General features: G+C 39.6%; 2 protein-coding genes across 6 annotated transcripts in view; one reads left to right on the top strand and one right to left on the bottom strand.

Annotated features, from left to right (window-relative positions):
* Positions 1 to 18,044, bottom strand: part of NLG-5 (neuroligin 5) — a 271,314-nt gene that overhangs the window by 34,197 nt on the left and 219,073 nt on the right. For all 5 annotated transcript variants that reach the window (XM_087411741.1, XM_087411742.1, XM_011066032.2 and 2 more), the window contains one exon: positions 1,456 to 2,120. In XM_087411741.1, coding sequence (XP_087267867.1) covers positions 1,456 to 1,680 — 225 coding nt within the window. In that variant the 5' untranslated portion in view covers positions 1,681 to 2,120. The remainder of the gene's footprint in view (positions 1 to 1,455; positions 2,121 to 18,044) is intronic.
* Positions 10,730 to 12,790, top strand: AP-1mu (adaptor protein complex 1, mu subunit). Its single transcript, XM_011066030.2, has 2 exons — positions 10,730 to 10,909; positions 11,315 to 12,790. Exon 2 carries the CDS (start codon positions 11,325 to 11,327, stop codon positions 12,591 to 12,593), a length of 1,269 nt encoding a protein of 422 aa, XP_011064332.2. The 5' UTR covers positions 10,730 to 10,909; positions 11,315 to 11,324; the 3' UTR covers positions 12,594 to 12,790.

Here is an 18,044-nt window from a genome sequence, read left to right as displayed (position 1 = left end):
AAGATACTTAGCAGGCAAAGGGAAGTTTTAATGTCGAGTCGACAGCAGGATTTAGGTGCGGTAATAAGTTGAAGGGATGGTAAAAGAGAAGAAACTGACGCCAGAGGAAAGAAAAGCCGGGGAGAAGGTCTGTAAAGTTTGTGAGAGTGATAGGAGGACAGAGTAACGCATTTAATGAAAGAGTACGTTGGTGGGCAACGAGAAGAGAGAAAAAAGGGAAGAGGTGTTGGGCACTGAGGACGAGTTAGATTGGACGGAACAAGTGATGAGAAAAAGAAGCAGAAAAACGGGAGAAAGTAAAGCGCGAGGAAAAGGAGGATACGCGGCGACGCGGTCAAATTTAAGAGATGTAGGAAGACAGTAGTGTGGAAGTAATTGAAATCACAAGATTAATGCGCCGGGGACCCAACGTTCCTCGGGATGTTAATGAGAGAACATTAGATATAGTTTTTATCTTCGTTTTTGCCGAACGCGCTCGACGCGCGAAGATTAAAAATCTCGCGGAAACATCGTTCGTACACGTTAAACTCTCCGTAATGTCGCATGCTAAAAGCGTTATTCATGTATTATTAACGCTTACCATTATACGTTGTAACATCAGTGAGAATAGATAGCGTATTGTTAAAATGAAAATAGATATTAATTACGTAACGTAGAACTCAATAGAGAGCACTCGGCCGCCCTGCTGTAGCTATAATTATTATTTCGATATTAGTTAACAAGACATTTAACTGGGCTAGTTTATACAGCTCTTGACCAAAATTGATTCGCATTTCGCACGTGAACTACAGCAGGAGATTAATTCATGTCCAAGATATTATCTCATCCTGTACACATAATATCCAAATATTCATGTCATCGCATATCCACTATCATAACCACCGCCCGTTACCTGTATAAACAGGAAGAATAGACCTGCGCGAGAGATTCTGCAATCGATTACTAGCGAATACCGTTCCATTTTATAGTATACAGCTTCAATTTTACGTCGAGAAATTTAGCGGAGGGAAATGTTATTTTTTTACCAAAAAAAAAAAACGTACCTTCATCTCTTTAAAAAACTGATATTAGAATTATGAAAAAATGAAACGCGTTATCACAAATAATTGGTATTCTCGAGCGAGCTACCCCGTTCGAACGACGACGGACAGAAAAATCCCGCTTCCGCAGGGTCAATCCAGCAATAAATCTCGCTTTTCGCTGTGTACATCGCGGAAACAGCGACGTAATACTGCCGGCAACTAGCCGATCCGCGAATCACGATTCGAACTCGATGTCCGAGCAAGCAGGCTCCAATGCGTTCGTTCCACCTGCCTAGGATATCCAAATCCTGCCGGGGATGTGGTACGTCGTTCGATACCCCACACCCTGTCATACTCCTCCTCCATTTCCTCCACCTTCCTTCTCTTCCATCCCCTCCCGGTTCGGGTCCTAGCAAGAAGAATCGATACATACCTGAAGTATCCCACGTATTTGTCCGCTCTTCGTCTCGACGATGCGCGAGGCGTAGCGGGTCACGGGCTGCGAGGAAGCCGCACAACTGCGGCCGGCCAAGATTAACAGGACGATCAGGGGCAGCAGTGCGAGTCCTACGCGCAGAGAGCAACGGATCGGCCTGATCAGGCACCACGTCGTGACCAGCGGCCGGCTCCGGGCCGCCGGCTGGCATGGCAGCGGCATGACAGCATTTGCTGGCGGCCACCTGCAGCGATGCCACCAGCATAACCGTACGGCGAACCTTGGTCGTCGATGGACAGCCGATGGCGAACCGGTCGCATGCACCGCCAGCCGGATGCACCTCGTGAATCTCGACAACGGCGGCACTCCGACGGTTCCCGGGATGTATCTCTCTTTTTTAACTTGTCCGCGATGAACGATGCAACCTCCCGCAAGCCACTCCTCCGTATTCCATCCGGCCGTATTACGGCCCGGCAGTCACTTTCCTTCCGCTCTTAATTCCCTTCTCACAAGGCGGCTCCAAGACTGGGACTCTTTGACCAAAGTCCAAGTTAAATTGCTCTCAAAATGTCTTGAATAAGAAAGTTGGGAGACGACCGGCCTCCGCGCCGCCGCCAACGTTGAGAGCGGACGGCTTTGAACGTTGAAAGGCAGGCTCCGGTCTGTAAGCAAGCAAGCGAGAATACGATGTAATGGAACGCCCGCAAGATTTAGTATTTTATTTTCTGATAACTGCAGTTTACGCTACCAAAAAGACTCGGTATATATACACAATTACTTATATTATTACTTATTACTTTAACTGTCATTTTGAGTAAGCGTAAAGCTACAGCGTCAGAAGTGAGCGATTCGTGATAATTCGCACTCTTTGATTTCCTCAAAAACTGCTCTATTCTCTTCCATAATGAATTCTCATATCGTTGAAGTTGTACTAATATATGTAATTTAAAAACAAAATTCCAACAATTATTATTCCCAATTTTAATGAACTTTAAATGTATGAGTACAAGATATCACAACACATGAAAAAAAGTATTGTGCCATTAATTTATCGATTATCGATCGCAATTTCAGCGACATTTCTCGTTATTTTTAGCAAAATTCTACAGTCATTTTTAAACAGAGTTTCAATTGCTATTTTTTCAATTTTGATTTTTTAATATAACAAATGTGAAACTCTTTTATTTTTGTAAGTAAATGAATTGAGCTATGAAAAGCGCTACTAGAACTGTCATTTTTTTCTTGCATTAATAAAATGTCGTGCTAATTTTACATACTCCACTTTTGAGTGTATCCGTGAAGTTAGAACGACATTCTATTCTAATATGAAAGAAAGTGACAGTTCCAGTACCCTCCCTCCCTCCTCTCTTTCTCTCCATAGTTCTACAGTTCCTTATAAAAATATAGCGTTGTTACTTATTTTACTCATTTATATATATATATATATATATATATATATACTTATATTTTTTACAGATTTCAATTTTTTCAATTAATTATATCTTAAAAATCTAACATTACTGGCGAGGAATTAAGATCGGAATCTCATTACCGCAAAACTCAAGAATATCTTTCGCATTCAAGCCATTATTCGTAAAAATGGTCTTTTGTCCGCGCTCGTAATTACAACAATAAGCCTATCAATGCGAATCGCACTAACACCGATGGGACTTGCTATTCATCATTTTTTAAAAATCGGTGATCCATTCGATACTGCTGTCCGGTTTTGCGGTAAATTCGCTCGGTCAGACGTGACACACTGATGAACGGACACGATTCGATCGATCGGCAGTTCCTAAATTTATGGAATTCGCCGGTCCAGTCGCGCGCGAATCTGCGGCGCACAGTACGATTAATGCGTTTAACCGAATCAATCACTTTATTAATTAATCCTACCATACAATCGGCGGAACGCTTTACGATCGGCATTAAATAAATGGATTCCACTACATTGTCAAAATCGTGACCACAATCAAATCTGGGTTTGTTCTTAAACCTCAGATTAACTCGCATTAATCCATTAAATGTATTATATATTGCCATATCTGGCAAATACTGGAAATTTTCATCAGTTCGTTCGAATCTTTTGTTAAACTGACACAGAAATATTTGTAATTACTTAAGATAGAAAATGAGTAAAAACAAGAAATCTTCATAATCTTTCAATAGTTGTCAATCGTAATTCATGTAAGACAATTTTTCTGCAATAAAAAAAGTCTAATTTGTTACAATTATGTCGGTTTCACAAATGGCCTTCCTCTAAATCTCGATCGACGCAAAGTCTTTGTCTGTGAATGCATAAGAACGCCTTCAAAAACATCACAGCCGAGTAAATTGAATGCCGCGAGCAGCCACATTATCTTAAGTCTCGAAAATGTGAAAATAAGTGAATGCCACAACAATGGTACACCAACGAGGTGGCCGATACAAGAGGACGACTGAGAGGAAGGGCTGCAAAAAGGTGAAGGAGACAGCGAGGTACTGATTGCACCGAGAAAACTTATCTCCCCGCAGGACATCTCACTGATCAACCCTCCTCCTTCTGGTTTCAATTCCTCGCATTTCTGAGCTCTCTCCCAACTCTTTCGCCACTTTTCCCGGCTCCATGTTTCCACTTAGGGTTAACGGCGGCGCCGGTGGATTGCAAACTTTCTCGCTCGCTAACAATATCAGCGCCAATGGCTGATTTAAATTTTTAATCGGGACTACATCGTTCCCGATGGCGCGGTGATTGGCACCGTCCGTTTGAATCTTTCTCTCTCGGACGGAAATTTTCTTTCCGTTCACGGAATTCGTTATGGATTCAGAGCTGACAGGAAACAAATTAATTAGAAAACGAATATGGTTGAATTCGCCAAACCAATTTCTTTAGCTTGTTTTCTTTCTTCAATTAGATTACAAATACAATATGGACCTTATTTCAAGATTGGCTACGCTCTTTTATTGTATTTCATTAACATATCCAGTTAAAATGTAGTCTTACGAGCAAGAAGAGAAATCATAGTGTTTTATTCATCTCATAGGATTTCATCATAATGTTTTAATGAATTTCCGTTTTAACTTCTCCTAAAGCACGTAAATTATTGCTTGTATTATTAAACTTTTAAGTAAATCCATTTACTCGACGCGAATGCATTTCCGTGTCGCCGTACATTACAACTCCGTACGTTATTACGTAATATGATTTATTTAACGTAAATGGATGGCAACAATTCAAACGAGAAATATACGGGCTAGGTGTCTTTTGGCAGTTGCGTCATATCGCATTCTGCGATGGTGTATATTGATAACGCGTTTTCTCGAGACGAAAAATTGGCGACGATAATAGATACGGTGGCCCCGCCGGGGAATCTAAGTACTTACGATAAATTACAACTTTGATATTCAGAACTTTCCAAGTCGCGAAGAAATACGAGATAAAGTTCCTTGTTCCGGTTTATTTTTCGCAAATCGATGCGCCGCGCGCGGGTCTCCGCTTCATTATGATACCGCAATTTACGTCGCTTTTTTTCTGTCTCTCTCTCTCTCTCTCTCATATTCCAACTATCGCGCTCGCGGACGAACATCCATTTTACTCTTTCGTAAGAATTATCATCGCGAAACCGTAAGAGCGGCGTTTGCGAGGAACGACGCGAGTCAAAGGGAAGAGAGTTCGATCGCCATCAAACTCACGTGCGTTTGCTTAATCCATTATGCATCTTGCCTAACCGATTTAACTGCGGAGCGATATCGATCCTAATGAAACCTCAGCGTAAGAGCGGTGATCGATAATCGCGATTAGATCGGCCGAACGTGGGTCAATTCGGTTATCGCGCGAGCAACGCGCGAGACTTTCAGTCGTTCTGGAATGGAACACCGAAGGCTAATTTAATTCAAGCCTCAATTATCGGTCGTACCGATCCCCCAGGCGGCACTAACTTTCGCCCCTCGATGTGGCGCCGTTCCCAGAGGAGACGCCCTAGGAATAGGCATGTAATATAACTGCACGAGTCTCCAGCCTTACTATATCGCTTTGTCTTCGTGTATGACATTTCATCGTGAGAATCGATCGGGAAAAGAAATCGATTTCGTGAAACTGCAGTTTTCGCATCTAATCAATTTTAGTTATTTTACAAATCAGTCGATCTAGTTATTTTATATCGCATATTATTTATCATTTATTACACTGAAAAAAAAATTTACCAAATCGTAATAATATTTTTTCAACAGTTCTAACTAAACACATTTAATTAACAGTTAAAGAATACTTACTTAATAAAAAAATGATAATTGAATACAAAATAAATGATTCTTGTATCAAAAAAATAAATACATGCTTACAAATATATGCTTTAATAAATATTTATCAAATTTTAATATATTTTTTCCCTGTATATGTTCGTTTAATAACAAATATATATTAAAAAATATATATTAATTAAATGTTCGATTAAATTGCTTAAATATGGTATTATCTTCGAAATTACCACGTAATATCCTGCGTACAAAATATTACGAAACATTCGCGAAACAGATTGATCTCAGAATGAGCGTGGACAACAAAAGTTTTAACTATCATTTTTTTCATTATTGAAGTAAGTCGAGTTCTATTATAAAGTACTCCGTTATTGCGTCAACTCTCGATGTATTATCACGGATCTGGCGTTAAATTAAAGTCGACAGCGTTTACTATTCTAAGGACCTTAAAGGCAATTCCATTTTTCGAAACTGTCAAGTTTCCCACTCTTTAACAGCACCGGTAATTTGCACGAGCTCGGGGACTTCCTAAATTTCTCAAAGTAGTCTCTTTTGAAACGTTCCGCGGGATGGTGCAGCTAGAAGGACGTCCCCAAGACGCCGTCATTGTCTGTACTCTTCGACTCGGCGCAGGGCGTTTGAGAGCGACGAGTGCAAAAGAGGGAAGAAGAGGGTGAAGTACAAAAGTCAACGACGGGGCGCGGCGGAGGAAAGGAAACGCATTCGCTCGCTGAAAGAAAGAGAGTTCCCTGCCGTCTCTCCACCTGCCGATCATTTGACTTTATAATCGAGTCAGCCTCGTTCAATTACAATGGAATTTCTCGTGGAATTTGCCGCAAACAGTACGCGATTCAGTGCGGCCCGATCGTGCACCCCGGTAAATATTCGCCCGGTCGGCACTCTGCACCGGATGCATAAGCCGTGCGCGACGAATGATTTTCAAGCTCATGATTAATTCACGGATGGCAAGCGCTGTTAGTTCCGCAAAAGGCGGAAATGTTGCTTAACCGGTCGGTATCGTAAAATACGTTCGCCGCATACTCGAGTAATACTCCCCTCCGCAATATAATTATTACGTTGTGTAAGTAACATCAATATCGCATTAACGCTAGAATTTGATGTAATATTACGATGCGCGCTTATTCGAGATCACTCGTCGTTGTTGACGCATTCCATTATTCTCAAACAAACACGCATAGAAATCACGCGAATTTCATATTCCTGTGTAATAATATTCATAATGTTGTTGTGCGCGGTCGGAGAGAGAGGGAGAGAAAGAGAGAAATCGGTATGAAACATTTATCAGGGTACGCTTCGCGGCGAGGTGAAATTCAATGGAAAATAGGAAATCGGGATTCGACGAGAGGACACTCGTCCCGGGCCAAGCCTGTTTTCCTAAATACTAGGGAATGTTTATCGAGTAAACACATCTGGATGCATACGATCGGTGCAGCCGTATCTGTTCAATATTTTATGCTAAAACAACCGGGGAACTTGATCACACGCACGGACGCGTAGGCCATCACCGCTCATCTACTCGTTAATGTATTCATTAGAGAGGATGTCCTGTATCTCGTCGCTCACGATCGTTTAATCCAGAAATATTACCGTGTTTTTTTTTTTATTACAACATAAATTATGACGCGCATCTCAATCACTGCAATTAAAATACAGCGTTGGTGAAAAATAGGAATAATAGCCTAGGAATATAACTTTATCATTTACAGAAGAAATTTGAATTTAAACGAGAAAATAATCATGTATTCTTAGATTATTTTTTGCTATACGACGTGTGTTTCGAATGTGCTTTATTTGAATAAAATAAAAAAGTGATGTTATTACTAACGAGATTGTGACGTAATATTGGATCGGGGAAAAAGTTTCTTCGTATTTTTTAATTCAAAATTGCATATACAATATCTTTGTCAAAAATGGATGAAATTTAAATTTTAAAAAAGGATTTTAAAGCTTGAAATCTACTTTCGAAAGTTTACTATATTTTTTGAGTTTCTGTGAGTTTGGTAATTTTTACATTTAAAAAACTACGAGCTGAAAAACATGAAAAATATTTCTTTTCACTTTGAGGATCTCTCACATGCCCAAAAAAAATTTACGAAAATTTTCGATTACCGTGAAAGCTCGAAGCTTTCTCTACAAAATCATTTTTTTTTTTAATGTTTCTATGATTTTTTTCTTCCTGAGTTATTCGCGAGTTAAGTAAAAGAGTATTCTGACTTTGATCTCATAATTTCAATAAAAATCATTATACCGTAATTGAAAAAACAGATTCTTAAAGCTGAAACTTTGCTATAGCGAATGATATAATTGTAAAACGAAAATTTCGCAATGAAACAAATGAAAAACTTTTGCAAAAAGATTTTTTTAAATACAAAGAAACTTTTCCCCCGACCCAATGGATAATATCTGAATCTTGTTGAGAAATGTGGTGTTGGCGGTCTCGTTTTTCCTCTTCGTTTCGTGTTCAATTCGCGTTCATTGTCCACGGCACATGAATGATTAAAGAGCTTTAACCGAAAGTTCCGACCTCGAAAAAATACGTAATTTGCGTACGATTGATGTGGCGGCTAAAGCGTTAAAAAGCCGCTCGGTGGGCGCCAATGGCCCTTTCGGGTTATTCTAGAATCAGGCAATAAAGCCGCGGAGGGGGCTTCTCGCTGATATCGCGAGCGAAAATAAGCACGATCGAAACACGTAATGGGGGTACGTCATGCTGACCGCAGATAACATGGTTGGACTGACCGCCCGTGAATAGTTGAATGAATATCGCCGAATAGCGGTGATTTTCGGACAGCCGGAAGTGCGCCTTTTGATGCCCGTTATAAACGTTAAATCGATTAGACGAGGGCATAAGCTTTTACGCGCACAAATCGGGCACAAATCGGGCAAATCGCGTTTCGAGCACGCGGCACGCGAAACAGTACCGCGAATCACGATCGCCGAAATCACGATCAGAAATTCCATTTAATCTAATCGGTCGCGCGAGGATAACGCATCTCATTCATTTCTTCCACGTGATTTACTTTCGCAGGATATTGTAATGCCGCGCTACGTTACGTATACATTATAAATAATAGAGGGAAAATGCGAAATAGCGAGAGTACATGTACCAAATATTTCGTGAAATTGTAGTACTTATATTCTAGTCGATGAGCTTTTATGTCGCGCAACGCGATGCTACGTGTCACACGTGTCGAAGCTTTTCGGTAAAGCGTACAAGGGCATTTTATTTCGGCAGAATCTGCGAGCCGGCAATCACTATCGACGTGTATTTACAGTCAGTTTAATGCAGCCGATATTCCGTCCCGTCTATCGGCATATGTAACAACGCTAGAAAATCGATGGTACTGCATTAGTAAGACTGCATCGCGAAAATTTTAATCCGCGAAACTGATTTCCAGTTATTACGTTCGGATATTTAATTCATTCGGACTCGCAAGAGTTCATCTTATCTAATTCGAGAGAGAGAGAGAGAGAGAGAGAGAGAGAGAGAGAGAGAGAGAGAGAGAGAGAGAGAGAGAGAGAGAGAATATTTATTATGCGCTTTAAGACAAGTCTCCTCAAGCGCAAAGCATCTTATTACAAACATAACAAAACAAGTAAAAAAAAGAGATGTAATAAAAAAGAAAAAAAAACAGAAAAACAAAAGAGATTTCTTTTTATTTAATTGTAGTTTATATTTGCTGTTCGATAAATCCATTTATTTTTGTATATTCGTTTGTTACGACTTACATTCTATAAAGGATTTATATAATAAACGTGATCGATGAAAAGCTCATCTCGAGCAGAAGGATGCGCGATTCTTGTTTGTCGAATTTGCCTTGCAACAGTCTCGCCTTTATTTTCTGTTTTCAAACTCTGAACGGGATATGCTATAATAGGGTGCTATCGCTCCTTTCCTCGCGGAGTAGCCAACGCTGAAATCTTCCGCCGAGATTAAATGACTTCCAGTTGTATAGAATCTTAATGTCGGAAGGCGCTACTTTGCTGAAGATACTGCGCGCTTTCTGCGAAACGGCTTCAAGCAGGATTTAATGTTTCGTGAAACACGGAGTACAGATTAAAATGCCTTAGACCGGATTTATCTTCGTTGCTGTATTAAGCGCGATTTTAGAAATATTTGTATCCGCCCGAATGAGTTCGGATTAACGGACAAAGAACGTAGTGTAATTTTATCGGTATTCTCTCTTTTCTCAGATTTCCTTAAATCCTTTTTCTTTCCAAGAATTACATACAGACGAATTAAAAAGAAGTGAGAGATAAAAGATATTCAACGTAAAATATTATTCAACGTAAAATATTCTAAAGATAATGAGATACCTTGGTATATAAGTATATGTACACAGATAAAATATATGTATACGTATTTGCACTTATATGATTATATATTGCTCATTTGCTACAACAATGACATAACTAAGAAATTTTCAATTTTTATTTCAAAAGGAACGTACTTTTATTCCTCTATAATTAATTACTACACCAAAAATTGCATTTTAAGATTAATATTCCAAAATTTTAATGAGATTTAAAATATTCAAACTCATTTTCTGTAAAACTTTGTTTTCTGAATTGTGTTATGCATAATTTATTATATAATTATACATCTATAATATAAATACACATAAATACATTATATACGTACATATATTATATACATAAACATTAAAGTCATCTCTCATGTTTGCTACAAGATAAATCTGACTCATAAATGATATCCATATTATGTTCATAATCTGATCGCATGTAACGTTTTCATTTAACTTTCCATTATTATTCTACTCGCTCTTTTCGCTCAGAGACTCGAAACTTTCATTATTATTTCATATACTCATTATAAATTAATACTTAATCACAACATGCTACTGTAAAAGTCTTGACGGTCTTAAATAGATTATCATATCTTAATAACGAAGTATCGACATGAGCATCTCTATTTTACGACGTTCGAACGGCACGTAGCGTCGCGGTCGATATGCTGTGTGAAGTTAGCTGCCGACGCATGCGCGCGACGTGCGCCTCGGACCTCGAGCAACTTCGCGACGGTCCACAGTGGCAGTCCGGAAGCGTAAGGTGTTGGATATATTTTTTTGTCGCAATTTTCTCGTGTCAATTCTGTGGAAAGGTGTCATATACCTAAATGTAAACAATACGCAAGGAGTACTTAAGGGATTTATTCGCAGCGTCGTACATCAAGGTATATATCGATATACTCCAGAACTTTAAAAAATTATCTCGTATACATATCGAAAAACTGATGCACAGTCGGACGTGAAATTCATTTATATTATTTATTATCGCTTCGTTTTCCACAATGTTTTTCTCGACAAAATGCGAATCATTATTTTCCGCAAACGATATCGCAAATCTCGTCTCGAAACGTTCGCCTTGGCGATCATAACCTCAACGCTCGAGAGATATCGGCTACGTTTGATAGTATCGATGATTAGGATTTAAGCTGATTTTCTCTGCCATCAGTCTTACGAATGTATTTTTAATAATTCTACATAGATATGTCAAATATCATATGTAATCGTTTATATTTTTTAAGAAGATTTCAAATATGAATAATAAAGTTAACCTTTCTTTTCTTTACTTGCAGCTCAGACAAGATGTCGACGTCAGCAATATATATTTTGGACGTGAAGGGCAAGGTGTTGATCTCACGAAACTATCGCGGCGACATCGAGACCGGTGTCATAGAAAAATTTATGCCGCTGGTGATGGAACGTGAAGAGGAAGGCAATCTTACGCCTATCATTCAGACCCCAGAATGTACATACGCTTATATAAAATATAACAATCTATATATCGTGTCTACTACCAAGAAAAATGCAAACATATCCCTAATATTTGTATTCCTGCACAAAGTGGTGCATGTCATGCAGGAGTATTTTAAAGAATTGGAGGAGGAGAGTATAAGGGACAATTTTGTAGTTATTTATGAGCTTCTAGATGAGCTACTAGACTTTGGCTATCCTCAAACTACCGATAGTAAGATTCTACAGGAGTATATAACTCAAGAGGGTCACAAACTAGAGATTCAACCTAGAATTCCTATGGCTGTGACCAACGCTGTCTCATGGCGGTCAGAGGGTATCAAGTATCGCAAGAACGAAGTATTTCTGGATGTAATAGAATCGGTAAATCTTCTGGCGAATGCCAATGGAAATGTCTTGAGCTCAGAGATCGTCGGTGCCATAAAGATGAGAGTTTACTTGTCAGGAATGCCGGAATTGAGATTGGGTCTGAACGACAAGGTTCTGTTTGAGTCGACGGGTCGTGGTAAATCTAAATCTGTGGAATTGGAGGACGTCAAGTTCCATCAGTGTGTTAGACTTTCCCGGTTCGAGAACGATCGGACGATCTCATTTATCCCGCCGGACGGCGAATTCGAACTCATGTCATACAGATTAAATACGCATGTAAAACCGCTAATATGGATCGAATCCGTGATCGAGCGGCACGCTCACAGTCGAGTGGAATATATGATAAAAGCGAGATCGCAGTTCAAGCGACGATCCACGGCGAACAATGTAGAGATCGTGATTCCGGTGCCGAACGACGCCGACTCGCCCAAATTCAAAACCACGATCGGCAGTGTCAAATACTCGCCGGAGCAGAGCGCCATTACTTGGATCATCAAGTCATTCCCCGGTGGCAAAGAGTACTTGATGAGGGCGCACTTCGGACTACCGTCGGTAGTCGGCGAGGATGTCGAAGGCAAACCGCCCATACAAGTAAAATTCGAGATACCATACTTCACTACATCCGGTATTCAAGTGCGATACTTGAAGATCATTGAGAAGAGTGGCTACCAGGCTTTGCCATGGGTGCGTTACATCACGCAGAACGGAGACTACCAGCTGCGAACGAATTAGCTACTCGACAACGGGGCCGATGAATATCTCAGGATCTCGGGCATCTACGTTATGCCCGATTATGACGACTAGAACCGCGTAGCAGGCTTTCGGGATTGAAATTAGCAATCGTCTATCCATTTTGGATACGAAATAATGGCCAGTGAAAAAAATGCGTGGAACGCGATGTAAAAATAAATCGGATTTTTGAACATTGATTTCGCCTTTTTGGAAAAATTCACATTCCACACGATCCATGGTGTTTCAATAATATTCTTTTAAAACGGGCTAACGTATCGAAATTAGAGAACATTTTATATTTAAGATTCACCTGTATCTAAAGAGTACTTAATTCCAAGGAGATTTCATTCACAGTGTCGCGATTTTCATGTGTTTCAATTTATTTTTTAAACATGATGACGATAGTGACAGCGTCTAATAAAATACAATTTTGTAATAGGAACTTGTAAATATATCGGCAATTTATTTTATATTCTTCTGCGACAAGGCGAATTTACAAACGAACAGAAGCTCGGTATTAATTTGAATTAAATAGTATTATAATGAATAAAGATTAATTATTTACTATACATATATATATATATATAATCAACATCATGTTTAATAATAAATGCAATATTACTGCTGTATATGATTATGATATTAATGTAAGATAGTACGGAGATATATTAAATTTTTAAAAAGAACAACACAGAGAAAGAGAGAAGTTGCTCGACGAACGTCCCTATCATTTCCATCTCTTTTCGTTCTTTTGTTCCCTTAAGAATTTTCCCAGCCGACGGAAAATCGAACCGTATCCGGGACGGCCATAAATGCTCGTGTCGATGCGAAGCAAGGTAGGAAAAAAAAACGACAAATATCTCTCGTAAAAGAACTCGTATCGCCGTTCGCGCAGAGGAGGACACGAAAACGCGATTAGAGCGGAATGGAAACGACGGAAGCCCGAAATCTTTTTATTTCAATCCCCCTCCCCCCCTCCCCTCTGCCCCTTTTCTGTCGCGCGCGGCGCCGCCCGGAATGCAGGCTCGTGGTATGCAAATTTTTTGGCATGAGCGCACGAGCGTGTAATAATTTTATGGAAATCAGTAGTCCCGCCAAGCACTCGTACAGAGTTTCGCGCGCAAGCAACGCGACACGAATCGAAAAACGTGGCAAGGGAGAGGAAAAAAAAAGCTCGCCCTGTCTCTCACTCTACTCTCCCGGTAGGTGACACCTGTCCAGGTACGTCGGTATCGAGAAAGGATGTTCGTGTGCTTATCCCGTATTCATCCGCGGTTCGCGAGGACGAATTTTTTTCTCTTTCCTTTCTACCTCTTTCTTTCAGTCCCGGTCTCGTCGTTATACGGTCTGCATAAACGACACGTCGGAATGTAACGGTCGCAGATAGCGACGGTAATGTTCGGTTGCTGCATAGATGGTAATCAGCCTGGAAATGGATAAAAGGGGTTGTTACGAGTGAATTAGCGGGTTCGCGAACGCGTGCAACGTGTTCGAAATATGGTTCGATGCGAGGTTTGAATATGTTCGATATGACAGATTTTTAGTGGGTATTATTGTAACGAGAAGAATAACGGGAAGAGAATAGAGAAGGAATGTTATCTTGACATTAATAATAGATCGTAAAAATTATGAATATAATTTTTTATGCATGACTGAAAATTAATGATTGATAATTGATTATTATTTTTTCAATTAATTGTTTTTATTTGCTTTAATAATTGACTAAATTAGTCGCGATCTATATATCATTTTTAATCAATTATTTTAGTTAAGCCGAAACTTAATCGATTAGTCATATAAGATTGTTTGACAATTGATTACATTAGTTGATTTTAAATGTATATTTTGAATTTTTAATCGATTGTTTTAGTTAACTGATAAATTAATCGATTGTACCCAACGCTGACGTCAAGTAATTTCTTCCAAGCAATTTTTCGTTTTTTTTTTTTTTGGCTGCGACCTAAATATGTAGCGATATCGTTTTCCACGTCGATCGGTTATATCTGTCATTTTTCCATTTGACTACACAATTTTCTGATATTTCTATTACGTTTACTACCGCGTTACATTTCCCTTGGGATAAGTATCTTGTCGCGAAGAGAAAAATCGATGGAAGGCGTCACGGATGATACGCTCTATTTCTAAGCGAGGCGACCAACGATAACGGCCACCTGGATAGCTTCGGTCTCGGTCTCGGCGTAAATATTAGCAGTTGGGATTGCCGATATCGTAATTAACTCGTCCGATCCGTTCAATTAAATACGAGGGTGAAACGAGAGGATTTTTAGTGCCGCGCCCCGTCGCTCTTGTAACGGAGGTTTCTTCCTGCGGAAGAAAGGGAAGAGGAAGAAGCTCGGAAAAAGAAGAACCACCCCTGACTCAAGTACAGCTTCCACGAAATGTACGATGGAATCCAGATTGAGCAATGAAGAATTCATCCCTCTCTTTTTCTCTCTCTTTCTTTCTCTCTCTCTCTCTTTTTCTTTCTTTCACCTGCACGTTATCACATCTTCTATGTGCACGTGACACTTTTACATAACATTCGTAGAATATGTAGTTGTATTTTTTTTTTCTCTTGTTTAATATTTTACAATTATTCTTGCACTGTTGGATCTATTCTTTTGGATCTTTTCTCTTGTTACATTAACATTTTAGCGCTTGAGAGGATATGCTATCTTCAGAGCATGATAAATAAAGCTATTTATCTACCTTTTTCTTTCTCTTTTTCTTTTGCTTATTATTGTATGTAAAACCGCTAATAGAAAAGGCAAAATTATCGATAGCCGCTGACGCTGAGGAAATCCGATCGCGAGAAGACCGATAGAGTAATGGGATGTGCATGCACGGAGAAGATGAGTTCCTGAGAACTTCGCTGTCTCCGACTGTAACGTTCATTTCGGTCATCATACGGCCGTGTAGGAAATTCTGGTAGGACCGATTTAAAGTTGTACCCAGGATGGTCTCGTCGTGAGTTCTCGTCCCCATCCGGTCTTGAGTCAGTTCTCTATTTCTTCCTGTTTGCTTCCGGCACTTCCCGCGGATATTAAAACTTATCTGAGAAGCACACACACATATATATATATATGCGCACACGTATACATGCGGATGCACACACGTGTATCCTAGATAAGACGGCGAAAGAAAGTTTCGAGAGAACGACTCGCGTTAACGAGTTGCTGGAAAAACACATGGATCGATATCGATTGCCGCGCAAGAACCAAGTAATTTAGTTCGCTTAAACGGGAGAGAGTACCTCCAGTACCTTCATCCCCTCCCGTCACGAAAATGCGCGAACTTTGGTGACTGCAAACCTGGAATTTAGCGCTAAATGCGAGTCCAAAACTCCGAGTACACGTCGGTCAAATGTTCGACAAATTTAACGCTAAACGCGGCGACCTGAATGCAGCTCTTACTGTATTCATAATGAAGATCGAAGGCGAAATATACGATGATAAAATCCTACGGTCGCGTATATATCGCGATATGTACGTATACGCGCGTGATGTATTCGGATGTATATATATTTAAAATCGGAGAAAATCGTATTCCGTATTTCCATGTTTTGCTGAAAAGTAGGAAAAGCCCAGCGTGGCTTTTTATTCGTATGTTGTAATTTATATCATGTATTACCGGTATGCTCGGCCGTATTAAATATACGCGCGTATTAAACACGACCGGCATATTCTGCCCCCGGAGAGAGAGAAAATGATATTAAAATAATTTCGTTGCGGATATATTCCCCGGCTAATTACGCGCGGGACGCTTCTATCCTATCTACATAATGACATGCACAAAATGGAAATATCGAGCTGCTATGAAATCAATTATTGTTGATAATATTAATCACCAATTGTGCTCAACGTCACTACCCGCCTCGTATCTTTGATATAATTATTCGTGCGCGGTGTTACACAATGTAGCACGCGGAAGATTCCTTGAGAGAAATGTTGTGTATAATGAAATCACCTTTAAGTAAATAGCTAAAGAAGCAATGAAATATTATATAATTGTCGCAACATTTGGAGGCTACTTTAAATAATTATTATATCTCGTTGTGTATGTATATATATGTCTCGTATATCCAGCGTTGTTAAATCCACAAGATTGCTGTAAAACTGGAAATCAAGGAAATCAGGGAACTTGAAACGTGGTCAAAGAAAAGTCAGGGAACTTTGCAAAAATTTTTTAAAAATTAAAATTCTCAGCTTTAAAAAAGCTTAATATACGTAGATCATACTTACATAGTTTTGAAATACTATATCAACATAGCAATTAAAAATGTAAGCAGGGTCAACAACATTAACAGTAATTTACATCGCTATGTTAAATTAATTTATCAATGAAATATTTAACGATTCTCAAAAGATGAAAATATAAAAAACATTTCAAAATATTATTGAAAGTAAAACAAAAAAAATAATTAAATTTTGTTTGAAAATCAAGGAAAAGTAATGAAATTTTAAAATGAAGAATTTGTGACAACCCTGAAATAGCGAGATCTTTCGATGGTCATCTTCTACGAGCGACTTTAAAAATACGAAAATTTATCTGCACTAAATAAAAACACGTTTCGGCGATAGTGAATAAAACATCTCCTATTTCGTATGCGTGTGCTCGCATATTCATCATACATAAAACGTATTAGTCAGCAACAATAATTTTTTACTATTTGCATACACACACACATATGCGCGCGCGCGCGAAACATGCGTTCGTTTAGCGTTAAAATACAGATTGTGAGACATGATTTTCGCAAATTCGGCGCGATCGCCGAATCGAATTATTCGAGACGGTGAATTCCGATGTCCCGTTTACAATCGTCCTGATGAAACCCCCCCGCACCAAATAGCCACGTTTGTTACTAATTGCGCGCTTTGAACATACGAACGTACTCTTGCATTTCCGCATTCATTTACATTCGCGCGTCATTAATTTCAAGCCCCACGTCGAAAATCACCGTGCAGTGACAAACGTCAGCCATTGGCTCCCCGCGTGATGTCGATCGATTACAATATTTTATAGATACTTCTAACGGTGAATGAAATTGGAAAACGCGCGGGCGCAACTTTTTGTGGCAATTTATCAACAAATTGCGTTAACTTCGCCAATCTGCACGCGACATTTTGTGACTTTTTATTCCACGGTAGTAAAGGTCAGCCATAAAAAGGACATTGCGCCGCCGTCCCAGACGGGACGCTACGTATTTCTCTACGCGCTCGAAAAGCGGGGGCACTTTGTCGCGAATACAACTTCCCGCGGTGTAATACTAACCGCTGGTGTTTACCACAATGCCGTTATATTATATAAGTCCCGTGAAAGCCGCGTGAACTTCCGCGAGACGTGCGCGGTGCGCGCTCGCATGCGGTACGGTGTGTTTTTAGGGGAGTTTGGCATTGGCAAACTCAATTCGAGTTTATGTTCCTTGTATACAAAGTGCTCGCAGCGAAGTTA

The sequence above is a fragment of the Acromyrmex echinatior genome, chromosome 12, assembly GCF_024713525.1.
Source record: "Acromyrmex echinatior isolate Ae372 chromosome 12, ASM2471352v2, whole genome shotgun sequence".
NCBI classification, from domain to species: domain Eukaryota; kingdom Metazoa; phylum Arthropoda; class Insecta; order Hymenoptera; family Formicidae; genus Acromyrmex; species Acromyrmex echinatior.
The sequence above is the reverse complement of the archived record's forward strand: the minus strand, read 5'-3'. Positions and strand labels throughout refer to the sequence as shown.

Coding starts and splice junctions, on each gene's coding strand:
- AP-1mu (XM_011066030.2), top strand. CDS start 11,325: ATGTCGACGTCAGCAATATATATTTTGGACGTGAAGGGCAAGGTGTTG.